Source organism: Symphalangus syndactylus, chromosome 11, assembly GCF_028878055.3.
Source record: "Symphalangus syndactylus isolate Jambi chromosome 11, NHGRI_mSymSyn1-v2.1_pri, whole genome shotgun sequence".
Lineage (NCBI taxonomy): Eukaryota > Metazoa > Chordata > Mammalia > Primates > Hylobatidae > Symphalangus > Symphalangus syndactylus.
The window spans coordinates 47,542,680-47,569,606 of NC_072433.2; the positions used below are offsets into that span (position 1 = coordinate 47,542,680).

Sequence of the window (26,927 nt, forward strand, 5' to 3'; positions counted from 1 at the left end):
TATATAATGTGCTCTCAACAAGTATCTTCAAACTCAGCTCCCAAGCACCCGCCTCCTATTCCTAACTCTACTGGAGGTGTTGTGTTTTCAGTTTAGAGCTTCTCCTTTCCTGGCAGTTATCCCTCATTTTTAAATTAGGGGTTCCTGACTCTGAACGGATTTCCAGAGGGTTGGACATGCCTTATTTTTCCTCAAAATCTTGTGATTATGTACATTTTTTTAAGGAGAATCCTTTGCTTTCTTCAGATTCTCAAAGGAGACGGGTACCTCCCCCCCACCCCCGTTAAAAGAAAACAAAACAAAGGAACAAAGACCAACAAACCTTCCACAACAGCCCTGTATTCATTTATATTGTAAAAGCCTTGATTTTCTCAAGCATGGAAAATATTTTGGCTCCCATCTGACCTGCTTTGGTTACTGCCTGAGTGAAATTGGTCACATTCCAAGTTTCAGTACTCTTTGATAAATTGTATTGGATTCTAGTTTCCCAACATATGACCTTGCTCCTTCTGCTTACTTTTCCCAAATTTTTTTGCCTTCTGTGCCCAGGCACTTAGTTCCCTGTCTAGGCAAGAGTGGTCATGATTAGACTTTTCATTTTCTTTCTGCTGTGCCTATGTATTGATTAGCCATGGCACATTGTGAACTTGAAAAGTCGATTTAGTCACATTTTAAGTTTCACTATTTGTTGGTATTATTCTGGCAAGATTTTGGAGGGTTTTTATTATTTATTCATTTATTTTTTGAGACAGAGTCTCATTCTGTCTCCTTGGCTGAAGTGTAGTGGTGTGATCGTAGCCCACCGCAACCTTGAACTCCTGGGCTCAAGTGATCGTCCCGCCTCAGCTTCCGGAGTGGCTGGGACTACAGGCGTGCACCACTACACCCAGCTAATTTTTAGATTTTTTGTAGAAATGGGGTCTCACTGTGTTGCCTAGGCTGGTCTCGAACTCCCGGACTCAAGCTATCCCCTGCTTTGGCCTCTGGAGTAGCTGGGACTATAGGCAAGCGCCACCATACCCTTCAGGTTTTTAATTTATTTTATGAAAATCCCTCCAAAACAACAATCCTCAATTCTCCTGCTTGAAAGTAATCACTAATAATCAGATACCGTGTGGTCTGATCCTTGATGTTCATATTATTGCCTTTAACTGAGTAGCAATGTTAAAATTTAATCATTTAAATTAGAAAACATACATTGAAAAGTCTTCACAGAAGTCCAGCATTATAAGAACTCATCAGACCATCTAGTTATCCTAGAAGTATTGTTTGCTACTTAAAAAGCTGTGTGGAAAGATTGTACCATATTCCTTGGTAATAGTTTCCAATGTCTTTTTTTTTCTCTAATAGGGCCTTTAAAACACTCTACTTAAAAAAAAAAAAAAAAAAAAAAAAGCTTTAACAATACCAATACTGAGTTATCCATAGTATTAGCCTGTTTCCATGCACAAGTCTGTCCTTCCCCAGTTACCTGCTTTTCTGAACGGTAGCCCAGAGGTGAGACGAGGGGCTCTGTTCCTGTCTCATGTTTCCTTTACACTATCCAGGTGACACTGGCACAGCCTTCAAGGAGCAGCAGAAGTAATTTGCTCCCAGCATTCTTTGCCACACTCAGTGGCAGGGTTAAATGATTTAAAATTTAATCATTTAAATTAGAAAATGTACATTGAAAAGTCTTCATAGAATTCCAGCATTAAAAGAACTCATCAGACCATCTAGTTATCCTAGAAGTATTGTTTGCTACTTAAAAAGCCTATGTGGAAAGATTGTACCATATTCCTTGGTAATAGTTTCGAATGTCTTTTTTTCTCTAATATGGCTTTTAAAACACTCTACTTAAAAACGAAAAGCTTTAATAATACTAATACTGAGTTATCCATAGCATTAGTCTGTTTCCATGTGTAAATCTGTCCTTCCCCAGTTACCTGCTTTTCTGTATGGTAGCGCAGAGGTGAGACGAGGGGCTCTGTTCCTGTCTCTTGTTTCCTTTACACCATCCAGGTGACACTGGCTGCAGCCTTCAAGGAGCAGCAGAAGTAATTTGCTCCCAGCGTTCTTTGCCACACAGAGTGGCAGGGTTAGATGTTGACTTACCTCTGCCACTTCCTTGGTGGTTTTGAATAGTACAGTCCCTTTCTGCACATTAGTGTGCAGGCATGTTGCCTGCAGGAGCCTTTTTAAAGGAGGAGCTTTGAACTTGTCCTGCAGTATAGAACTTGGCCGCCATGCTGACCCAGGGCACCTGTGTTTTTCTGCTTAGTAGAACTGCATTTTTAGTGCTTCCTGAGTGACCCATTGTTTTCTTAGTGAAAAGGGGTCATAATTTAGCACTACCTGTACAATATCCTTTCCAGCATTTCAAGATGGTCATCCAGCTTTCTTCCAAATTTACACTTTTCAGGGTACATGGCTTCATTTCCTCATAGTGCCGACTTCTCAGTCCTCCTCACCAGGCTGGTGTCAAACTTGTGGGCTCAAGTGATCCTCCTGCTTCAGTCTCCCAAAGTGTTAGGATTACAGGTATGAGCCACCATGCCTGGCCTATGTTTATAATTCTTGTAGGTAGAAGTGGTACCTATTGTCCATTGTGATGAGAAAAAAGTAAAGTTTGTCTTAAAATATAAGTAAGGAACTCAATTTATTAAATTTAAATTTATCCTTTAAATTTTAAATTTAAATTTATTTCTATTAAATTTTCTTGTAACCACGTATAACTAAGTTGTTCTACTTTTATTTTTTTGAGACAGGGTCTCACTCTGTCACCCATGCTGGTGCAGTGGTGCCGTCTCAGCTCACTGCAACCTCTGCCTCCCAGGTTCAAGTGATCCTCCCACCTCAGCCTCCTGAGTCTTTGGGACTACAGGCACGTGCCACAATGCCTAGCTTTTTTTTTTTTTTTTGGTGGAAACGGGGTTTTGCCATGTTGCTCAAACTGGTTTCAAACTCCTGAGCCCAAGCGATTCACTTGCCTCGGCCTCCCAAAGTGCTGGGATTATAGGCGTGAGCCACCATGCCATGTTCTACCTTTTTGAATCTCATTTACTCACTCGTAATAAGGAAATAATACTACCTTCTTCATGGGGTGAAAGGAGGTATAAAATGAAGTATACATAGGAAAGCCTTTTGAAACTGCAAAGCATTCTAAACCTATATCCAAATGGGTAGTTTTAAATGTAGATTTTCACAAAAGGGGATTAAAGAGAGGAGTGGGGAGGCCCCATATTATTCCAACACGGGCTGAACTGAACTAACATCATTGCAGGAAGGTCTTGGAAGATTAAAGATTCCAAGAAAAATTAAGGGCTTTGAGTAAAAAAATTTTTTTAAAGTGGCTGGGCCTGGTGGCACGTGCCTGTACTCCCACCTACTCATGATGCTGAGGTGGAGGATTACTTGAGCCCAGGTGATTGAAGCTGCAGTGAGCTATAATTGTACCACTGCACTCCAGCCTGGGTGACAGAGCAAGATTCTGTCTATAGGGAAAAAAAAAAAAAGAGCAAGTGCTGGGCATATAGGCTGGAATTAGATATTTACATAATATCCTCATCTTGGAAAACTGCTTTTTCCAGTAGTGCTGCTTTTAGATTTTCCCACTACTGCAGTTGATGGTTCTTAAATATGTTTGGAACTCTTATATTATTTAGGTCAGTTTCCAAATTACACAAATTATAACCATTGTAGTCAGACCTCATTTGAATTAAAACAATATTTTACAAACTCTGAGGGTAGATTTGAGTTAGGATTTGGATTAAAACATTATCTTACAAACTCTGAGGATAGATTCGAGTTAGGGGTTTCAAAACTTCTTTGAACAATATCATAATTAGGATGTAGATTTATAGAGCTACTAGCTAAAGGGAAGGACACCAGTCATTGGGATGTATAAGTTTGGATCTATTGCAAAATTAAAATGCTGCCTTTTGAGCATACCTAATAATGCACATACAATAGAAGAGCCAGAATTTTTGGAAAAATGACTGACTTGATATACAACCTTTTGTATATCATAGAAGGAAAATATTAGTTGAGTATTTTATTTACCTGTTTGTATATATAAAACCTGGGGCCCAATATTCAATAGATTCTTTTTCACTATGCTTTTCACCCACAGTGTCTCACCAGGTACTCTGTTTCTGGCCATCTATAATTTTCTTTAAAAGGGATATGTTCTAGGCTGGGCACAGTGGTTCATGCCTATGATCCTAGCACTTTGGGAAACCGAGATGGGAGGATTGCTTGAGGCCAGTAGTTGGAGATCAGCCTGGTCAACATAATGAGATCCCATCTCTGTTAAAAAAAAAAAAAAAAAAAAAAAAAAGATTTTTTTAAAAGGGATAATTTCTAGTCAACTATAAGTGATTTTAAGTAAAAAGCAATTAAGACATGTATACATCTATACCTTCAGCTTAATCTCTTCAGTTTGGAACATCTTCCTTTCACAGCAAAAATATTGTATTTGTTTTATAAGAAAACCCATTTTGGCCAGGTGTGGTGGCTCATGCCTGTAATCCTAGCACTTTGGAAGGCTGAGGTGGGCGGATCACCTGAGGTCAGGAGTTCAAGACCAGCCTGGCCAACATGGTGAAACCCCATCTCTACTAAAAATACAAAAATTAGCTGAGCGTGGTGGTGTATGCCTGTAATCCCAGCTACTTGGGAGGCTGAGGGACGAGAATCCCTTGAACCCAGGAGGCAGAGTGCAGTAAGCCGAGATCACGCCATTGTACTTCAGCCTGGGCGACAGGGCGAGACTCCCTCTAAAAAACAAACAAACAAAGAAACCACAGTGGCTCACACCTGTAATCCCAGCACATTGGGAGTCCGGGGTGGGCAAATCATTAGGTGAAGAGATCGAGAGCATCCTGGCCAACATGGTGAAACCTCATCTCTACAAAAAATACAAAAAATTAGCTGGGCGTGATGGTGTGCGCCTATAGTCCCAGCTACTTGGGAGGCTGAGGCAGGAGAATCACTTGAACCCAGGAGACGGAGGTTGCAGTGAGCCGAGATTACGCTACTGTGCTCCAGCCTGGTGACAAAGTGAGACTCCGTCTCAAAAAAAAAAAAAAAACCTCTTTAGCATCACCTTTTAGCCCAATGACGTAGCCCAAATAATTAAATTTGTCTCCTGATCGGAGGTTTGGATTTGTCTCATCTCTCTTTCTGGTTCCTCCTTGGTTTCTACTTTGTAAACCCTTTAGGCTGGGGATCCAGTTTCTTGTCTGTGGATGTTTTATATACAAACAGGACTGTGAGCTTTTTCAGCATTGTACAAACATTGATGAATATCATCTGCAATTAATTATGGTTTAAGTTATTCTCTAATCAGTTTAGATGTGGCTCACTTTCTCAGGCAATCTGAGTGGGCTTTCAGAAGTGGGAAATATGATCTACTATTGATTGAAGAAAAGCAACCACAACACAAATAAGTCAAAATAATAGCTAATTGCTAAATAATTTCAAGTTTTTTATGTATGTGATTTTTTTCCCTCACCAATTTATCTTCTCAGTTGTTTGGCTTAAGTTATTATTTAAATCAGTTTTTATTGTAAACATGATGACTGAAGGGTAAGAAGGGATAGATGTAGTTCAGAATAAGCTGAGTGGCAGAAAGAAGCCAAAGGCTATGTGTAATCTATGGAATGAGTAATTTATAAGGAAGTAATCAAGAACTCACTGTGTGTAGAAGTAAGCAAGTTCACTCACATATTCACATACTGTATTATATGATTTATTATCTTTGAGATGGGCAGGTGTGGTGTTCTTCTATTACCGCTTTCCTAGGGTGTTGAGAGTTCTAGTCCTTCTATTTTCTTTTCTGGAATTACCACTTTTCCTATGGCTGAAGGGAGAAAATATTATTTATTTTGGGATCTGGAATTGTCTTCTCAATGTTGATTTTTGTATTTTATATAACTGACTTAGTTTGGATGAGGCTTCCTTTCTGTGAATTAAATTTATATGTGATTTGATCAGAGTTGTATTTGCTGATGAGGAGCTGAGACTTGAAGCCTTTTCACCTATTAAGTAAAGTGATTACCACTTAGAACTAGGTTGAGACCTTTTGAGATGTGGGTCTTTCTTTAGCTCTCCTCAGTCTATGGCAGTGTGTGGACTCTAATATTTAGCCCTCACACTTAGAAATTCAGTGTTAAGGGCATATATATATATAAGTTCCCAGTTTGTGATGGCCGTTTGTGATAAGGTGGGTATGTGGAAGTTTCATAGACTGATTATGTAAGAAAACTGACTTGATGTTAGTAGCACAACTGGTGTTGGAACAGAGATTTCTTAGATTGGTTTATGCTATTTATATCTAAATGTATTTAAATTGATAATATTTATCCTGGTATAAGTTTGCCTTATTCTTAGTTGGCAACGTTAATTTAAGATATGTAATTCTCAGCTGCTTTTCTCTTACATTTTTATGCTTGAATAATCCAAGTGTTTACAAATTCCTCCCTAATTTTTTAAAAGAGGTGCGGATTATAGTGAGATGGTCTGCTTTGCCGTATAGCTGAGGGTAGTGGCGGAAGAGGCCACATACTGGATGCTAAGTTAAATAGAGAAACAATTTATTTACACTTCAGATGTATTTTGCTTAATGAATGTATCAGAAAAGCCAACAGTTTCTGAAGTGAGTTTCTGTTCTACCATATTGAATGTTTATAATGCCGATGTTTTGTGTGTTTTTCAGGATTGGCACAGCTGCACTGGCCGTTCAGGTTGTGGGCAGTAACTGGCCCAAGCCCCACTATACTCTGTTGATTACAGGCCTGTGCCGTTTCCAGATTGTACAGGTCTTTTTTTTTTTTTTTTTTTTTTTTTTTTGAGACGGAGTCTCTCTCTGTCACCCAGGCTGGAGTGCAGTGGCCCAATCTCGGTTCACTGCAAGCTCCGCCTCCCGGGTTCACGCCATTCTCCTGCCTCAGCCTCTCCGTGTAGCTGGGACTACAGGCGCCCACCACCACGCCCGGCTAATTTTTTTTTTGTATTTTTAGTAGAGACGGGGTTTCACCGTGGTCTCGATCTACTGACTTCGTGATCCGCCCGCCTCGGCCTCCCAAAGTGCTGGGATTACAAGCTTGAGCCACCGCGCCCGGCCTTGAATGCATTAAATAGATAAATTTTCCAGGTTAAAAAATAAGTTCTGGGCTGAATGCAGTGGCTCATGCCTGTAATCCCAGCACTTTGAGAGGCCAAGGAAGGAGAATTGCTTGAGGCCAGGAGTTCAAGACCAGGCTGGGCAACATAGTGAGACCTCATCTTTACAAAAAAAATTTAAAAACTTAGCCAGCATGCTGGTGTGGGTCTGTAGTCCCAGCTACTTAGGCAGCTGAGGTGGAAGGATTATTTGAGCCAGGGAGGTTGAGGCTGCAGTAAGCAGTGTTCATGCCATTGCACTTCAGCCTGGATGACAAAGCTTGACTCTGTCTCAAAAAATAAAATGTTCTGGGGGCTTTTAAATTAAATGTTAGTATATAATTTTGCTCCAGTAATGGTTGTTTATTCATGAATTTCAAGGAGCACGTAAGGTGGTTTTAACATATGATACAGAGATCATAGAGAACACAAAGGCCATTTGACTTTGCACAGAATATGTTTTTTAGATTTGAAAGAACAATTTTGGCAGGATGGGAACAGATGCCAAAGGCTCACTGAAGTAATTGATGAGGTAGGGGATCTGGTGGTTATAGCCACTTGTTAGAGAAGCAGAACCTCACAAGAAAGGAAGTAAATAGTGCGGTAGTTAACTAGAAGAAACTAGAGGTAAGAAAAAAATACTTTGAAAGCAGGAAAGCTTTGAAGGCAAAATAGAGCCAGTGGTGGAAAGGTTGAAGATGCTAGGAAGAAATTTTGTAATGTAGGAGGTAAAATGGAATTTTTTTCAGTCACCAAATGGTAAGAAGTAATGTATTTCAAGAAAATAGTGGCTGCAACAGTAGCTCAAAGAAAGATAATTTCTAGATGGTTTAATTATTTCTAATATCCAGTTCCTTGAAATTTGTTTTCTTATGCAAGTATTATTGTAAGCATATACCAAAGAATCATGTCTACCTTATGCTGGTCTGCGTCTGCAATTCTGCTGCCTCTCTGTATACAACTGCCTTTTGATTATCATTCTGAACTTCACTTCCTAAAGATATAGACTGTAGTCATAAAAATGTTTATTCAGCACCAGTCATAATCTTTTGTGTACCTGAGTACTTCATTTCCAATTTATTTTGACATACGGTTTTACTCTTCTGCTTTCTACGTTAGGTTATAGCAATACGCCCTATTAGGAGAATTACACATATCTCAGGTACTTTAGAAGATGAAGATGAAGATGAAGATAATGATGACATTGCCATGCTAGAGAAAAAAATACGAACATCTAGTATGCCAGAGCAGGCCCATAAAGTCTGTGTCAAAGAGATAAAGAGGTAAATTATAAAAGGCATTTGTTCATTATTGTTTTCATTCTTAGCACTCCTGATTAACACCACTTTCACTACTCTTTTCGCAATTACTGAGGATACATAATACAAGTCTTCCACCTGCAGTGTGCTGTCAAGCAATATAACTCTTGCAGCTACCTTTTTGTTGTCTGAAAGAACAGACCATGCTTCTTTGTTTATACAGTTAGCATCATATTCTTCACATGTGACTTTTCTTCTCTAGATTGTAAACTCTCAAGGGCAAGGACTGTCCGTTTCTCTTTGTACAAGACAAAGTACAGGGAAACCTTGATAACAGAATAGGATATATGGGTTGATTACATTTTCTGGATATCCCCAGCGTTAAACTGAAAGCCATTTTTCCTTTGCATACTTTTCACTTTATAACTCTTATTACATTTTCTTTTATTAGTGAATTGTAATGAGCCTGCTTGAATGCTTAGTGACTTAATATTTGACTTTCTGAGGCTCACAGTTAAGAACATTAGTAATTGTAGTTGATGGGTATTTTATATTGCCTCTGACAGTAGTTACTATGTGTGGAACGTTTATTATGTGCAGAACACTTTGCTAAGCACTGCATATATTGTGGAAGTAGCATTTGTTATTAAATATATGATATTAGCTTGCTTTTATGAGCAGACCTGACTCATCTCTGATACAAAAAAAATAAAATTATTGTATTATGCATAGTTAGGCACTTACATCTTACTGTGATAAGTAAACCAATGGATATGTGTCACTTGACTATCCCTGTGAGCTTAAAAGGGACACACACTAGTGAGGCCATATTTCCAGGCTAGAATTAGATATAATGTTTTCTCCTGCAGTTTGCAGGTATCTGCCTTATTTTGTTTTGTAAGTACCTTAAGTACTTAGAAAATATGAGAATATATTGTAGAGAAAGCAGAGCAGAAGGGAAGAACCCCTCCCTGGTGGGACTCCAGAAGGGGCAGTAAAGTAGGCTGGGGAGAGAGATAGGAGTGGTGCTCATTACATTACAAAACAAAATAAACGTTTTATTATCTGGATACTTTAAAACTTTTTCAGATTTGTCTAAACGTGCATGATACATCTAACCAAGAAAGAGAGCTGTGTTTGATTTTTCTGTTATGGAATTTTTCTGTGTTCGCGAACATGTTTGCTGTGTATTCTTTCTCCACAGACTTAAAAAAATGCCTCAGTCAATGCCAGAATATGCTCTGACTAGAAATTATTTGGAACTTATGGTAGAACTTCCTTGGAACAAAAGCACAACTGGTAAGCCAAAAAATAACACCTTTTTTGCAGTCTAATTGTCACTCATGCAATTTTTCACTTCAAATTTACTCCACTGACTGTCGTACTGTTAAATTATTTTTGTTTTCAATTTTTTTGAAACCATTTTATTGAAGTGTGATTGGCATACAAAAAGCTGTATATATTTAATGAATACATCTCAGTGAGTTTCAGAATAAGTATACACCCATGAAACCATCACAATCTTCATAGCCGTAAACATATCCATCACCTCCAAAGTTTCCTCCTACCTCTTTTGTGATTATTATTATCATCATTATTATTGGCTTTTTTCTTTTGGTGCTGGTGGTAAGAACATTGAGCATAAGGTCTAATGTTAAATTAACAATATTGTTAGCGATAGGCACTTTTCTTTATAGTAGATCTCTAGAACTTATTTATCTTGCATAAGTGAAACTTTGTTCCCTTTAACCATCACCTCCCATTTCCTTCTCCTCTCATCCCCTGGCAACTACTAGTCTACTCTCCATTTCTATGAGTTTGACTATTTTAGATTCCACATGCATTAAATAGGTGAAATCATACAGTACTTGTCTTTCTGTGTCTGGCTCATTTCACTTAGCCTGATGCCCTCTAGGTCCATCTATGTTGTCACAGATGGCAAGATTTCCTTCCTTTTTAAGGTGCATAATATTCCATTGTATGTCTATACCACATTTTCTTTATTCACTTATGTGTCAGTAGACATTTCAGTTATTTCTGTATCATGGCTATTGTAAGTAATACTGCAGTGAATACGGAAGTGCAGATATCCCTGATTTCAGTTCCTTTGGCTATTTACCCAGAGGTGGGATTGCTGGATCATATGGAAGTTGTATTTTAACTTTTTTAGTAACTTCCATACTGTTTTCATGATGGCTGTACCAATTTACATTCCGATCAACAGTGTACAAGGGTGCCCTTTTCTCCATATCCTCACCTTCACTGGTTATGGTTTTTTGTTTGTTTGTTTTTTTAAATAATGGCCATCCTAACAGGCATAAAGTGCTTTCTCATTGTGGTTTTGATTTGCATTTCCCTGATGATTAGTCATGATAAGCACCTATTTGATTTTTTGCTGTTAAGTTTCATGAGTTCCTTATTTGTTTTGGATATTAACCCCTTATCAGAAATATGGTTTGCACATATTTTCTCACATTACATAGGTTGCCTTCTCATTTTGCTGAACTTTTAAAATTCTGTACAGAAGCTTTTTAGTTTGATATAATTTCACTTGTTCATTTTAGCTTTTGTTGCCTTGACTTTGGTGTCATATGCAAAAATACCATGCCCAGACCAATGTCAAGGAGCTTTTAAAATATATTTTCTTCTAGAAGTTTTTCAGTTTCAGGCCTTACATTTAAGTCTTTAATCCATTTTGAATTAATGTTTGTACGTGGTGTAATATAAGGGTTCAAGTGCGTTCTTCTGCATGTGGGTGTCTGGTTTTCCCAGCAACATTTTTTTGAAGAGACTGCCCTTTCCCTATTGTATATTCTTGGTGCCCTTGTTGAAAATTGGTTGACCTTCTAGGTAACCTTATAGGATTTATTTCTGGGCTCTGTATTCTATTCCATTGGTCCGTGTGTCTGTTTTTGTGCCAGAATCATACTCTCTGATTACTATAACTTCATAAAATAACTTGAAGTCAGAAAGTCTGGTGCCTCCATGTTTGTTCTTGCTCGAGATTAGTTTGGCTATTCAGGGTCTTTTGTAATTTCTTATTAATTTTAGGATTTTTAAATCTATTTTTATGAAAAATGTCATTGGAATTTTAATAGGGATTACACTGAACTTGTAGATTGCTTTGAGTGGTATAGACATTTTAACAACATTCTTCTAGTCTACGAACATGTAATATCTTTCAATTTATTTGTGTCTAACTTCTTTCATCAGTGTTTTATAATTTTTAGTGTACAGACCTTTTACCTCCTTGGTTAAGTTTGTACTTAAGTATTTCATTCTTTCTGAAACTATTGTAAATGAGATTGTTTCCTTAATTTCTATTTATTTATTTTGACATGGAGTTTCACTCTTGTCACCCAGGCTGGAGTGCAGTGGCATGATCTTGGCTCACTGCAACCTCTGCCTCCCAAGTTCAAGTGATTCTCCTGCCTCAGCCTCACAAGTAGCTCTAATTACAGGCACCTGCCATGACACCCGGCTAATTTTTTGTATTTTTAGCAGAGACGGGATTTCACTATGTTGGACAGGCTAGTCTCGAACTCCTGACCTCAAGTGATCCACCCGCCTTGGCCTCCCAAAGTGCTGGGATTACAAATGTGAGCCACCGTGCCTGGCCCTTAATTTCTCTTTGGAGAAAGGTTTTTTTTTTTTTTTGAGCTTTATTGAAGTGTAATTGACATACGGTAAACTTCACAAATGTAATATGTACATTTTGATGAGTTTTGACTTACGTATATATCTGTAATACCATCACCATAATTAAGATAATGAGCATAACCATCATCTCCAGAAGTTTCTTCATGCTCTTTGATAATCCCTTCCTTCTTCCCCGCCCCTTTCCTCCTTGCCTCCTAATCCCCAAGCAACCACTAAAGATTAATCTGTATTTTCTAAAATTTCATATAAATGGAATCATATAGTTGTGAGCCCTTTTTTCTGGCTTCTTTAATTCAGCATGATTATTTTGAGGTTCATCCATGTTGCTGTATATAACAGAAATTTGTTTCTTTTTATTGCTGGAGTTGTATTCTGTTGTATGGATATACCATCATTTGTTTATCAGTTCACCTGTTGATAGACATTTGGATTGTTTTCAGTTTTTTGGCTATTAAAGATAAAGCTGGCTGGGCACAGTGGCTCATGCCTATAATCCTAGCACTTTGAGAGACCAAGGTGGACAGATCATTTGAGTCCAGGAGTTTGAGACCAGCATGGGTAACACAGGAAGACCCCGACTCTATTTAAAAAAAAATAATAATAATAAATAAGATATTTAATAAAATAAAATATCAAAAAATAAAGCTACTGTGAACTATGGTAGTAAATTTATTTTTTAATTTATTTAATGTTTGCATGTCATGACAAAATACTGCCTTTTAGTTGAAAGGAAACGTTTCTTGGTACTCTGAGATGCCGTGTGTGTTAGCACTAGAGATGTATAGCAGCCGTGTATCCATCATGAAAATAATTCCATTGTTTATCATTGCACATAGCACAGAGAACTGAAGATGAATAAATTATGGTATAAAAGGAGTCATGTTAAGCTCCTAAACCATTACTACATAGGATTATGTCTAGATAATTGTGAGTGTGGTTGTAAAACCATGAAAATGCCATTCATATATATATTTTTGAGATGGAGTCTCGCTCTGTCTCCCAGTCTGGAGTGCAGTGGTGTGATCTTAACTCACTGCAGCCTCCTCCTACTGGGTTCAAGCAATTCTCCTGCCTCAGCCTCCCAAGTAACTGGGACTACAGGCACTTGCAACCATACCTGGCTCATTTTTGTGTGTTTAGTAGAGACAGGGTTTCACCACGTTGGCCAGGCTGGTCTCGAACTCCTGGCCTCAAGTGATCTGCCTGCCTTGTCCTCCAAAAGTTCTGGGATTACAGACCTGAGCCACTGTGTCCAGCCTAAATATCTTTGTTTGTTTGTTTTTTGAGATGGTGTCTTGCCCTGTCGCCTAGGCTGGAGTGCAATGGTGTGATCTCAGCTCACTGCAACCTCCGCCTCCTGGGTTCAAGTGATTCTCCTGCTCTAGTCTACTGAGTAGCAGGGATTACAGGCGCCTGCTGCCATGCCCAGCTAATTTTTGTATTTTTAGTAGAGATGGGGTTTCACCACATTGGCCAGGCTGGTCTTGAACTCCTGACCTCAAGTGATCCTCCCATCTCGGCCTCCCAAAGTGCTGGCATTACAGGTGTGAGCCACTGAGCTCGGCCCCCCATTCATAATTTCTGAAAGAGAAGTTTACCTACCAAGTAGAGATCTCAGATAGTAACCGAAAGCAGAAAGGAAAGCAGAGAGGAAAGAGTTGTAGGAAATATGTTCACAGATTTTCCCATCTTAGAGGAGTCAGTAGATACCATTTCAATCTTCCAATTATAAACAGGGAAATTTATATTGAAATTTGAAAATTTTTTGCATATAACCACATGTTATTCAAAACAGGAAGTATGCTTTCTTGAATCATTAAAGAGAATAATTAGAAAAATATATCCTGTATTCCAGTTTCATCCATGTCCCTACAAAGGACATGAACTCATCATTTTTTATGGCTGCATAGTATTCCATGGGGTATATGTGCCACATTTTCTTAATCCAGTCTATCATTGTCGGACATTTGGGTTGGTTCCAAGTCTTTGCTATTGTGAATAGTGCCGCAATAAACATACGTGTGCATGTGTCTTTATAGCAGCATGGTTTATAGTCCTTTGGGTATATACCCAGTAATGGGATGGCTGGGTCAAATGGTATTTCTAGTTCTAGATCCCTGAGGAATCGCCACACTGACTTCCACAATGGTTGAACTAGTTTACAGTCCCACCAACAGTGTAAAAGTGTCCCTATTTCTCCACATCCTCTCCAGCACCTGTTGTTTCCTGACTTTTTAATGATGGCCGTTCTAACTGGTGTGAGATGGTATCTCACTGTGGTTTTGATTTGCATTTCTCTGATGGCCAGTGATGATGAGCATTTTTTCATGTGTTTTTTGGCTGCATAAATGTCTTCTTTTGAGAAGTGTCTGTTCATGTCCTTCGCCCACTTTTTCATGGGGTTGTTTGTTTTTTTCTTGTAAATTTGTTTGAGTTCATTGTAGATTCTGGATATTAGCCCTTTGTCAGATGAGTAGGTTGCAAAAATTTTCTCCCATTCTGTAGGTTGCCCGTTCACTCTGATGGTAGTTTCTTTTGCTGTGCAGAAGCTCTTTAGTTTAATGAGATCCCATTTGTCAATTTTGGCTTTTGTTGCCATTGCTTTTGGTGTTTTAGACATGAAGTCCTTCCCCACGCCTATGTCCTGAATGGTATTGCCTAGGTTTTCTCGTAGGATTTTAATGGTTTTAGGTCTAACATTTAAGTCTTTAATCCATCTTGAATTAATTTTTCTATAAGGTGTAAGGAAGGGATCCAGTTTCAGCTTTCTCCATATGGCTAGCCAGTTTTCCCAGCACCATTTATTAAATAGGGAATCCTTTCCCCATTTCTTGTTTTTGTCAGGTTTGTCAAAGATCATATAGTTGTAGATATGTGGCATCATTTCTGAGGGCTCTGTTCTGTTCCATTGATCTATGTCTCTGTTGTGGTACCAGTGCCATGCTGTTTTGGTTACTGTAGCCTTGTAGTATAGTTTGAAGTCAGGTAGCGTGATGCCTCCAGCTTTGTTCTTTTGGCTTAGGATTGACTTGGCGATGGGGGCTCTTTTTTGGTTCCATATGAACTTTAAAGTAGTTTTTTCCAATTCTGTGAAGAAAGTCATTGGTAGCTTGATGGGGATGGCATTGAATCTATAAATTACCTTGGGCAGTATGGCCATTTTCATGATATTGATTCTTTCAACCCATGAGCATGGAATGTTCTTCCATTTGTTTGTATCCTCTTTTATTTCATTGAGCAGTGGTTTGTAGTTCTCCTTGAAGAGGTCCTTCACATCCCTTGTAAGTTGGATTCCTAGGTATTTTATTCTCTTTGAAGCAATTATGAATGGGAGTTCACTCATGATTTGGCTCTTTGTCTGTGATTGGTGTACAAGAATGCTTGTGATTTTTGTACATTGATTTTGTATCATGACACTTTGCTGAAGTTGCTAATCAGCTTGAGGAGATTTTGGGCTGAGACAGTGGGGTTTTCTAGATATACAATCATGTCATCTGCAAACAGGGACAATTTGACTTCCTCTTTTCCTAATTGAATACCCTTTATTTCCTTCTCCTGCCTGATTGCCCTGGCCAGAACTTCCAGCACTATGTTGAATAGGAGTGGTGAGAGAGGGCATCCCTGTCTTGTGCCAGTTTTCAAAGGGAATGCTTCCAGTTTTTGCCCATTCAGTATGATATTGGCTGTGGGTTTGTCATAGATAGCTCTTATTATTTTGAGATACGTCCCATCAATACCTAATTTATTGAGAGTTTTTAGCATGAAGGGTTGTTGAATTTTGTCAAAGGCCTTTTCTGCATCTATTGAGATAATCCTGTGGTTTTTGTCTTTGGTTCTGTTTATATGCTGGATTACATTTATTGATTTGCGTATGTTGAAGCAGCCTTGCATCCCAGGGATGAAGCCCACTTGATCATGGTGTATAAGCTTTTTGATGTGCTGCTGGATTCGGTTTGACAGTATTTTATTGAGGACTTTTGCATCAATGTTCATCAAGGATATTGGTCTGAAAGTCTCTTTTTTGGTTATGTCTCTGCCAGGCTTTGGTATCAGGACGATGCTGGCTTCATAAAATGTGTTAGGGAGGATTGCCTCTTTTCCTATCGATTGGAATAGTTTCAGAAGGAATGGTACCAGTTCCTCCTTGTACCTCTGGTAGAATTCAGCTGTGAATCCATGAGGTCCTGGACTCTTTTTGGTTGGTAAGCTATTGATTATTGCCACAATTTCAGAGCCTGTTATTGGTCTATTCAGAGATTCAACTTCTTCCTGGTTTAGTCTTGGGAGGGAGTATTTGTCGAGGAATTTATCCATTTCTTCTAGATTTTCTAATTTATTTGCATAGAGGTGTTTGTAGTATTCTCTGATGGTAAATTGTATTTCTGTGGGATCGCTGGTGATATCCCCTTTTTCATTTTTTATTGCATCTATTTGATTCTTCTCTCTTTTCTTCTTTATTAGTCTTGCTAGCGGTCTATCAATTTTGTTGATCTTTTCAAAAAACCAGCTCCTGGATTCATTAATTTTTTGAAGGGTTTTTTATGTCTCTATTTCCTTCAGTTCTGCTCTGATTTTAGTTATTTCTAGCCTTCTGCTAGCTTTTGAATGTGTTTGCTCTTTCTTTTCTAGTTCTTTTAATTGTGATGTTAGGGTGTCAATTTTGGATCTTTCCTGCTTTCTCTTGTGGGCATTTAGTGCTATAAATTTCCCTCTACACACTGCTTTGAATGTGTCCCAGAGATTCTGGTATGTTGTGTCTTGTTCTAGTTGGTTTCAAAGAACATCTTTATTTCTGCCTTCATTTCATTATGTACCCAATAGTCATTCAGGAGCAGGTTGTTCAGTTTCCATGTAGTTGAGCGGTTTTGAGTGAGTTTCTTAATCCTGAGTTCTAGTTTGATTGCGCTGTGGTCTGAGAGACAGTTTGTTATAATTTCTGTTCTTTTACATTTGCTGAGGAGAGCTTTACTTCCAACTGTGTGGTCAATTTTGGAATAGATGTGGTGTGGTGCTGAAAAAAATGTATATTCTGTTCATTTGGGGTGGAGAGTTCCGTAGATGTCTGTTAGGTCCACTTTGTGCAGAGCTGAGTTCAATTCCTGGATATCCATGTTAACTTTCTGTCTCGTTGATCTGTCTAATGTTGACAGTGGGGTGTTAAAATCTCCCATTATTATTGTGTGGGAGTTTAAGTCCCTTTGTAGGTCACTCGGGACTTACTTTATGAATCTGGGTGCTCCTGTGTTGGGTGCATATATATTTAGGATAGTTAGCTCTTCTTGTTGAATTGATCCCTTTACCATTATGTAATGGCCTTCTTTGTCCCTTTTGATCTTTGTTGGTTTAAAGTCTATTTTATCAGAGACTAGGATTGCAACCCCTGCCTTTTTTTGTTTTCCATTTGCTTGATAGATCTTCCTCCATCCCTTTATTTTGAGTCTATGTGTGTCTCTGCACGTGAGATGGGTTTCCTGAATACAGCACACTGATGGGTCCTGACTCCTTATCCAGTTTGCCAGTCTGTGTCTTTTAATTGGAGCATTTAGCCCATTTACATTTAAAGTTAATGTTGTTATGTGTGAATCTGATCCTGTCATTATGATGTTAGTTGGTTATTTTGCTTGTTAGTTGATGCAGTTTCTTCCTAGCTTTGATGGTCTTTACAATTTGGCATGTTTTTGCAGTGGCTGGTACCGGTTGTTCCTTTCCATGTTTAGTGCTTCCTTCAGGAGCTCTTTTAGGGCAGGCCTGGTGGTGACAAAATCACTCAGCGTTTGCTTGTCTGTAAAGTATTTTATTTCTCCTTCACTTATGAAGCTTAGTTTTGCTGGATATGAAATTCTGGGTTGAAAATTCTTTTCTTTAAGAATGTTGAATATCGGCCCCCACTCTCTTCTGGCTTGTAGAGTTTCTGCCGAGAGTTCAGCTTAGGCATAGCATACGTCTATTTTCCTTAAAGGGCTATTTGTGGTCCCTTGAATGGAAAGGGCATTTACAAGAATTATCAGCTAGCCTAGAGCATCTAAGCATAATGATAAACCCAAACTAACCTTGATTTGTATGGCAGTGGATACCTACTCTGTGCCTCAACTTTTCTGGAATCTCATTTGAATGTAATTACAAGTTCTTTATGATTGGATATTATTATGTCTTTACACACTTTTCAACCCAGTAGCATTCCATACATAATGACCCCTAACTCTTAGAGTTAAAAAAAGTAACTGCAATAGGAAGGGCCAATAGGTGGAGGTAAGAAGTCTTTGATAACAAACTCATTCTGATTGTAGTCTAAACTTCCTTTTATGAAGGTTGGTTTGTATTATGAATATGAGTAATAGGGATAAATGTTAGCATAATTATTAAGAATTATTAAGGCTTATTCTTGCATTTTGGACTCATTTTCTATAAAAAAACAATAAACTGTAAGGACTGTCTCTGTAGGCTGGGCGCAGTGGCTCATGCCTGTAATCCTAATGCTTTGGGAGGCTGAGGTGGATGGATTGTTTGAGCCCAACAGTTTGAGATCAGCTGGGGCAACACAGGGAAACACTTTTGTCTCTACAAAATTTATATTTAAATTTTTAATTTTTAGATTTTAATTTTTGTCTCCACAAAAATTTAAAAATTAGGCAGGCCCAGTGGCATGCGCCTGTGGTCCTAGCTACTCAGGAGGCTGAGGTGGGAGAATCATTTAGGCCTGGGAAGGTGCAGGCTGCAGTAAGCCATGATTGTCCCACTGCACGCCAGCCTGGAGAGAGAGACATTATCTCAAACAAACAAACAACAACAAAACTGTTTCTGATTAATCTGACATTATTAGAATCAGATTTTCATCTTGCATTCATTGTTCTCACTGATCTCTTTGTTGATCTGATGGAAAATGCCTTGGGAAAGCGTGAATTTACGTTTCATGGTTTAAGGGATTCATAGCAATTGTTAAGTTGTGAGAAAACATACCTGTAGTGTATGTGTTAAAGAACATGTTTAAATGTAGGAACCATGAACTGCTTATAAAAGAGTATGATGCTTTTTTAATATCTTGTTTTCTATTTACCTTATTCAAAGGGATCCCTATCCACAGACAGGGATGGGAAATGGTTTCAGAAACTTTTTTGTAAGAAATGGTTATTTTTATTCTCTTTTATTTGCTCACTTAAAATTCTTATGCATTTAAAAAGAATCATTACTGGCCTTGTGTGGTAGTTCATGCCTGTAATCCCAGCACTTTGGGAGACTGAGGCAGGCAGATTGCTTGAGCTCAGGAGTTCAAGACCAGCCTGGCCAACATGGTGAGACCCTATCTTTAAAATATAATAATAATAAATTTTAAAAAAGACTCATCACAAGATTTTAGTAAATAAACAATGAGGGGTGCAGATCAGAGTAGAGAATTGATTTGGGTGATTTCTTCTGGCAATTTCAAAAGATATTTTTGTCGCCTAGACTTCTTATTCTTGCATGTACCACTAGAGGCTGTAGTTTGCTTTCGTAAAGGAATTGGCATTTCTCTTGGACCAAACTTAAAGAAGCTGCGTCTACGGCCTTAATCTTCTAATTTTAGCTACAGAGTAAGTATTCGATGGCATTTAGAGAGTGAGTTTGTGGAATTAATGCTATGTGAAATTGACATCATAAGCACATGACATGCAGGTAATTTGTTCTTACTTCTTTTCACATTGGTATTGATTATTTGATAAGGCTTAGAAAGCACTTATTCAATGCCTGACACACAGTGAACATTCCCTAAAAATTAGCTTTAACCATTATTTAAATTCTATTAATAAATTCTCAGGAGGACAAATTTAGATTTACAAGCTTCAGTATGAGTTTTTATAAATTTCAATCTGATTTTTTTAATTGCCTTCTAAAATATTTATCCTATTCTCAGCATTATTACTTAATTTATATGGCAGAATTACGGGAAAATGCATTTTTCTGTTGCCTATTAATGGACAGTGTATAGTGTCATGGTTCTCACCACTTATGAACATCGCTGGATTAAAATAAATCTCTATTTTAAATCCTTACTGACATATAAAATTTGTTCTTTTTTTCAAGTGAATATGCTTTTGTGTGTGTGACTGTATTAAGAAAATTGAGTCTGAAGAAAATAAGAATTGACTTTATGAGTCTTTTGTAAAAGGAAGTCATGTTACAATCACCATTGCCTAAAATATTTGTAAACATAACCTTTTTAGAAACATATATATGGAGGCTGTGATTGTTGCCAAGTATAAGGATTTGTTTTGTGAATCATTCTATTCAGCCTGATTTTAGATACACCTTGCTGGTGTGACTTAGCCATCAGTGTACCAGATGTTTGATTAACTACTATAGCAACCTGCCCTTGTGCTGTTGGGGATGTATGACCCATCTACCCCATGAATTATTAAAGCCTGGTGAAAAATTTTATTTCAAACCCTGTTTGGAAGCACATGGAGAGTAGTGGGGTTCAGTTGTTGAGGAAAGGCTGAGGGCAGAGCATGCACTTAGTTCAGTTATGAATTAAAGGTGAATAGGAGGAAGAGAGAAAGAACAGCCGACAATTCCAGCACAACCGTGGGTGTGCCTGGGGGAACATGTGGTTCCATGTGACAGTTGAGGCATTTGGGAGACAACCCAGGTCTTGGCATTTGAGTACCGGTCACGTGCTCACAGTTAGAGTTCATGAAAAGTTTTGTTTTTCCTCAGCCTCTGAGTAGGCACCACTGTTCCACAGTCTTAGAATAGACAAGGAAAAAGAAAGCTGCTTTGTTATTGCCCTTGCTTATCCTCTCGATTTTGCGACTCACTCTCCCTGTTTTCCCATGGGTGGAACACTTTCCTTTTGCTGAAAGTACCTGCGCATGAGAAGGAGGATGCCGATAAGTTGGGGATTGATTTTAAAAACAAGCAAAGATATGTTTTTTATGGTTAAATGATAATGAGGTGGGAGATGGGGAAGCAAAAGAAAGCCTTGCCTTAATATTTAATCTTAAACTTGGAAAATAATAGTGATCTGACTAAACATTGCCTCATTTTTGTCTGTATTGTTTTGAGTAGCTTAAAGGAAGAATAATGTTTATGCTACATATTAACTCATTCAGTTTTTCAGTCTTTTCGACATTTCTCATTTGGGTTTATCTCCATTGTGATTTTTCTGTCCACTTTGTAAGCCACAAAATACCCATTCCCTTCTATCAGTTTTAACAACTTAAACTTTTATATTTAAATATTACATTTAAATAATTTAAATCAGTTCACACAAATTAAATATAAAGTAACTTCTTTTAAGACGAAATTTTATGAAATAATGTTTGCATAATTGTTTTTCATTTGTTCTTTGGTAAAAAGAAATATTATTGTTATGATATATCTTAAATCACTGTGGATATTAACTCCTAGAAATACTTTACCAGCTGTTTATTTAGATAATAAAATTATATTATTGCAAGAAATCCTTGTCTCAACTTGCAAACAAGATGAGAAGAAAAATGAACTTGTGATTTCCACATTGATACATTTTCATATGCAACCTAAAATGGTAAAGTTATAAATAAAGTATTTCATTAATAGTTTCTACAAGGGAAAAATAACTGAAGCAGCAAGCTTCTAATATATTTTTTTAGCATAGTATACCAGATATATATTATGGTTTGCCCACTATCCTTTCAACTTGTATTTGCACGTAGCTCTTCTTTGCCTGTCCAAAACTTAGGTTTATTTTAAGGCCTCGACCCAAGGCTTCCTCCATTAATGTAAGTGCAGTCAGTTATGATTTTACTCTTCTCTAAACTGACCACCTATTGTGCTCCTTTATAGAATACAGGCCTCTGGCATTTCTACCATACAACTAGGGAGATGAAACATAAATACCTTTATAAAAAGTACAAGCTTTCTCAGGCAGGGGATTTATCCTCTATCTCCTTTATGTACCCCATGATGCTTATTTAACATGGTGCTAAATGTGGTGAATGCTCTCTAGGTGTTTTGTGAACTCATGTAGATTAAAACATAATATTTTGGAAGTTATGCAACCCTTTAGATGAGTACACCCATAGAAATTAGTCTATAAAAAGATTTAGGAATGACTACCAGAAGAATAATTGCATTTGTTTAGACATGCTACTATGCATTAAAATCCCAGTTTCTTAAAGACTGTTTTTCTTTTTGAGATCATTAGGATCTTTTTTAAACTGATTACTTTTTCCAGTTTGAGATACACACACACACCCACACACCCACCCACACCCACACCCACACCCACACATCCACACACCCTTGGTAGAAAATGTGAAAAATAAAAAAAAGAAAGGAAAAAATCCTCATGTTTTTCTACCATACAAAGATAATCACTGTTAACATTTGTTTTGTTCTGCCAGACTTATCATTGGATTTTAAGTAACAGAATTGTAATCCTGTCATTTTCACTTAACATTGTAACACTTAAACTCTTTTATATTCCAAATTCTTTGTAAATTTTATTTTAACGGTTTGCATTATAGCCTGCGGGAGCCGAGCCCTTTAATTGAATAGGTAGGAAGAGTGTGGATGGTGAAATGCCTATATTTTTCTTTCTTGTCTGCTATAAAAGACTTTTGCAAAAGTTGAGGCAGAAATTGAAATGGGACTCAAATTCAGGTGTACTGAATTCTGCTCTTGTGCTTTTTCCAGGAAACCAGAAGTAAACTTTAAGTAGCTGTTGCTGATAACGATGAGCATCATTGGAAAGCTCACCGTGTGCCAGGGATTGTGCTGTGTGCTTTGCCTGTGTTCTCTCATGATCCTTATATTAATATAACCCACCAGGTTGACATTATTATCCCCATCTTATTGAGGAAACTGAGGCTTAGGTCAAGTAATTTGCCCAAAATAGTATTCAGAGGCTTGTACTGTGTTACCTTTAGAGTGCTGATGGAAAGATGCTTTGAGTGCTGGCATGGTGGATCTGGTGGGGAACAATCTTACAGCTCTATATCTAGCCTCTACTCTGTGGTAAGACCTCGTCTCTGTCATAAAACTGCTCACTGGCTCTTTAGAGGAGGTTATTATACCCATGAATAAAAACTAGGTCGTAAGTAACCATCAGATGAGTTACGGGGCCAGTAAGTGCTGTAGACATTGCATTATTAGAGCGATCACCTTGTGAGAGGTAGTCAGAAAAAGTTTCTTAGAATTGTTGGGGTTTACGCAAGCAGGAAGAGTAGTATTAAGGGCAGGAAGGCACCATATTTTTAAGAAAGGTAAAAATTTTTAAGGGGCATAATAGGATCTTGATTGTGGATGAAGCAAGAAAGTAATGGCAGCAAGTTGGGAAGATGAATGGGAGCTAGATTGTGAAAAGCCTCGAACTCCAGACAAAGGAATTTGAACCTTATTCTGTAGGCTCTGGGAAGCAATGGAAAGTGTAAGAGGAATTGCTTATATGCAGTGTGAGTAGAATCTAGGATTCCACTTTTTTTGGAAAGGGTGCCTACCTAGATTATTTTCTCTTTGTAACTTTAGGTGTAGAATTGTCAATACCTGTTTTTGAAGTTTACTCATCAAAAAAGGAAAGGCAAATAAATAACTGCAGCAAAAAATGACCCATTAGAGGCTTTGAGATTCTTTAAAAAAATTCCCTTCCCTACCACTCTTAAAAATCAGAGTAAATGGCAAATCTGTAAGTTCTCTAGAAAAATAATTGGAAAGAATTTGTTGCCGGGCGCGGTGGCTCACGCCTGTAATCCCAGCACTATGGAAGGCCGAGGCGGGTGGATCACGAGATCAGGAGATCGAGACCACCCTGGCTAACACAGTGAAACCCCATCTCTACTAAAAATACAAAAAATTAGCCGGGCGAAGTGGCGGGCGCCTGTAGTCCCAGCTACGCGGGAGGCTGAGGCAGGAGAATGGCGTGAACCCCGGGGGGGCGGAGCCTGCAGTGAGCTGAGATCGCACCACTGCACTCCAGCTTAGGTGAAAGAGCGAGACTCCTTCTCAAAAAAAAAAAAAAAAAAAAGAATTTATTAATTCTGAGTCTTGTCTTTCCTGTATCTGATTCTGAAATCTTGAATGTGCTAATTCCTTATATTAACAGGACAATGTTTATTGCCTTTGCTTCTCTGTGCCTTGGTCACCTTTCCCAGATGAAAGGCATTCCCATGATGTTTTTAAGGCTTGCTTGTCTTTTCAAAGGTCACTCTGTTTATTCTGTCCTACTTTATACCAGTCATGTGGCAGAAATCAGGCCTGCTCTGTGAATCGGCTTTGTGCAGATCATGAGGTAACTGCGGCTGTGCCACTTATCATTGATCATTTTCTTCTCGGCAGTCAGGCTTTTATGCCTTTTCAGAGACAGCATTTGCTTTGCACAACGTAGACAGCAAGGTTATAATTAAAATTAGTAAATTGCTGCTTTAAGTTTTGCTGGCTTTGTAAAAAAGACACCTTTTTTGGTTTGATAAACATATGTGTTTTTATTTCATGCCATACTCTACATCTGTCATAATTATGTGGGTGATTCTTGTCCGAATACGATAAAGCGGGCTCTCACATTTTAACGTTTAACAAAATACCTGGCTGGCTGAACGTGGTTATTGCCAATTAGTGCATATGGGATGAATACAGTTTTGTTCAAAAGGACAGAATAATGGAATTCTGATATAAATACTGTTGACCCCAGATCCTCATACTATAATTAATAGATTATTTCCTTTGAAAATAAAAGAGATTGGAGTTTTTCTTTTCTGTGGTTGTTTTTGGTCTGCATTCTGAGTGGCCGTTTGAACTGATTTTAATTTCCTTCGTGAAGATGATGATGTTTTAGCTGGCCCTGGGGCATCATTTCAGTGTGTATAAAGGTGGTTGCGTTGGGTAGGGGGATGCTCAGAAAAATCATGGAAAGCATGGGAATTCATAGGGTACTTTGGACATTTTGGAATCTTGAAGAGTAAGAACCATAACGGGTGACTTAAGTGTCATGTTTCTTCATTTCAACAAGTGGCAAAATGTGATACAGTTCTTCCAATATCATGGGCAACTTGTAGCCAGAATTAAGTAGAAGATAAGATTAGAATTGAATATAATAACTTTTGATTTATCATAGTACCTTTTAAATACATAGTACCTCTTTGCTATATTATAGTGATAGCTAAATGATCTTTTCACATTCCTAAGTTTTGATTTCTGAATGGCGTCGCTCCTGCCTCCTGACATCTCACACTGTGAACGTGCTACTTGCTTTCTCTAGGCGCACCTATGTTGGCAGCATGCCTGGTCGCATCATCAACGGCTTGAAGACTGTGGGAGTGAACAACCCAGTGTTCCTATTAGATGAGGTTGACAAACTGGGAAAAAGTCTACAGGGTGATCCAGCAGCAGCTCTGCTTGAGGTAAGATTTGGAAAATTCCCTGTCTGTCTTCATACTGGAAGAGTATGGAGGAGGGTTGATAATCATATTCAAGTGATATACACAGTGGTGTAGCTTTAGTTATGGGAAAAACAGTTTGATACTGGCTGAGGTCTGAGCAATTTGGCACTTAAATTAAAATGTTTTTGAGATTTCTTTCACTAAGTCCTCTCTTTTTTTTCCTTTTCTATTTTAATCAAATAGTTCAACAAAATTTTGTGCACACTTATTATCTAGAGACCAACAATTCTGCACAGTTATGGCAAAAAAACAGCAAGCAAGTCTCCTTCTCCCTGGGGTCCCCCATGCCCTCTTCTGCACTTTGTCCTCTTTAGCTTTTAGTTGATTAATCCTATTTTCAAAATAGCATGGCTATCTTGCACTTCCTGATTTTTCTTTTTTTTTTAGTTTTTGTCATTTTCTATAGACCACCCCCAAGAGGAGGTGGAGATTTTACCTTTTTACTTCCCTTGTCCCCACTGTATCATTTTTATACCCTAGATCTCGCAATAAGAATTTTTTCTTGTTTTTGTTACATCCATATTAGTATTTACATTATTATGATTATGTAAATGCTTTTCACAGCAGGAGCCACATGGTAAACTATGATCACTTTTCCTGTTCCTATTTTTTTTTTCTCTACTTTATAAGAATATTTTCAGAGTTAGCTGTCTTGTTTCTTTTGTTTTCTTTTTCACCAATCGTCTAATTCTGTCAAGACATTCAGACACTTTAGGTGTTCTATCCATCTTATCTTCTTAAGCGTCCATTCTGAACTGGTTGTTTTTGACATCAGGTTTTATGGCTGCCTTCCTAGGTTCTCCCTTCACCTTTCACCATATTGGATTTCCTGTCTCCTGTATTCCATTTCTTGCTCTTTGTTGGTCCATCCCCTCATTTTTGTGGTGTTAACTCCCTGATAGCTTCCTGAGAAAGCTTGCATGAGTGGTAAATGTTTTAGACTTTGCATATCTGAAAATGTCTTTATGTTTCTCTCATACTTGATTAGTAATTTGAGTATAGAATTCTGGTTGGAAATAATTTTTCTACAGAATTGTACTTTGCCTCCATTTTACTTCACTTTCCCATTTCCAGTGCTGCTGTTCGTAAAACTGATTCCATTCAGTTCCTATCCTTTCAGACCTGCTTTACCCTGAAAACTTTCAGGTTCTTCCCTTTATCCTGGGATTCTGAAATTTCATAATAATCTGCCTTGGCATGGGTTTGTTTTCATGCATTTTTGCTTATTCTTTCTTTGAATTCTTCCTATTCTTTGGTTCTAAAATTTTTTCTTAAATTCTTTTATTGATGACTTTTCCTCGTTAGTTTTTGGAACTCCCATGACTTGGATATTACATTTCTGACATATCTTTTCTCTCCTATTAGTCTCCACTTTTATGTTTTGCTCTACTTTCTGTGCAGACTTTTTCAGATTTATCTTTTAAAAACCCTCTGAATTTATTATTTCAAAAACTTTCTCTGCATGTTCTTTTAT

General features: G+C 37.9%; 1 protein-coding gene across 1 annotated transcript in view; it reads left to right on the forward strand.

The window, feature by feature from the left end:
- Nucleotides 1-26,927, forward strand: part of LOC129457765 (lon protease homolog 2, peroxisomal-like) — a 93,795-nt gene that overhangs the window by 1,542 nt on the left and 65,326 nt on the right. Inside the window, exon 2 of the mRNA XM_063612756.1 lies at nucleotides 25,273-25,414. Coding sequence (XP_063468826.1) covers nucleotides 25,273-25,414 — 142 coding nt within the window. The remainder of the gene's footprint in view (nucleotides 1-25,272; nucleotides 25,415-26,927) is intronic.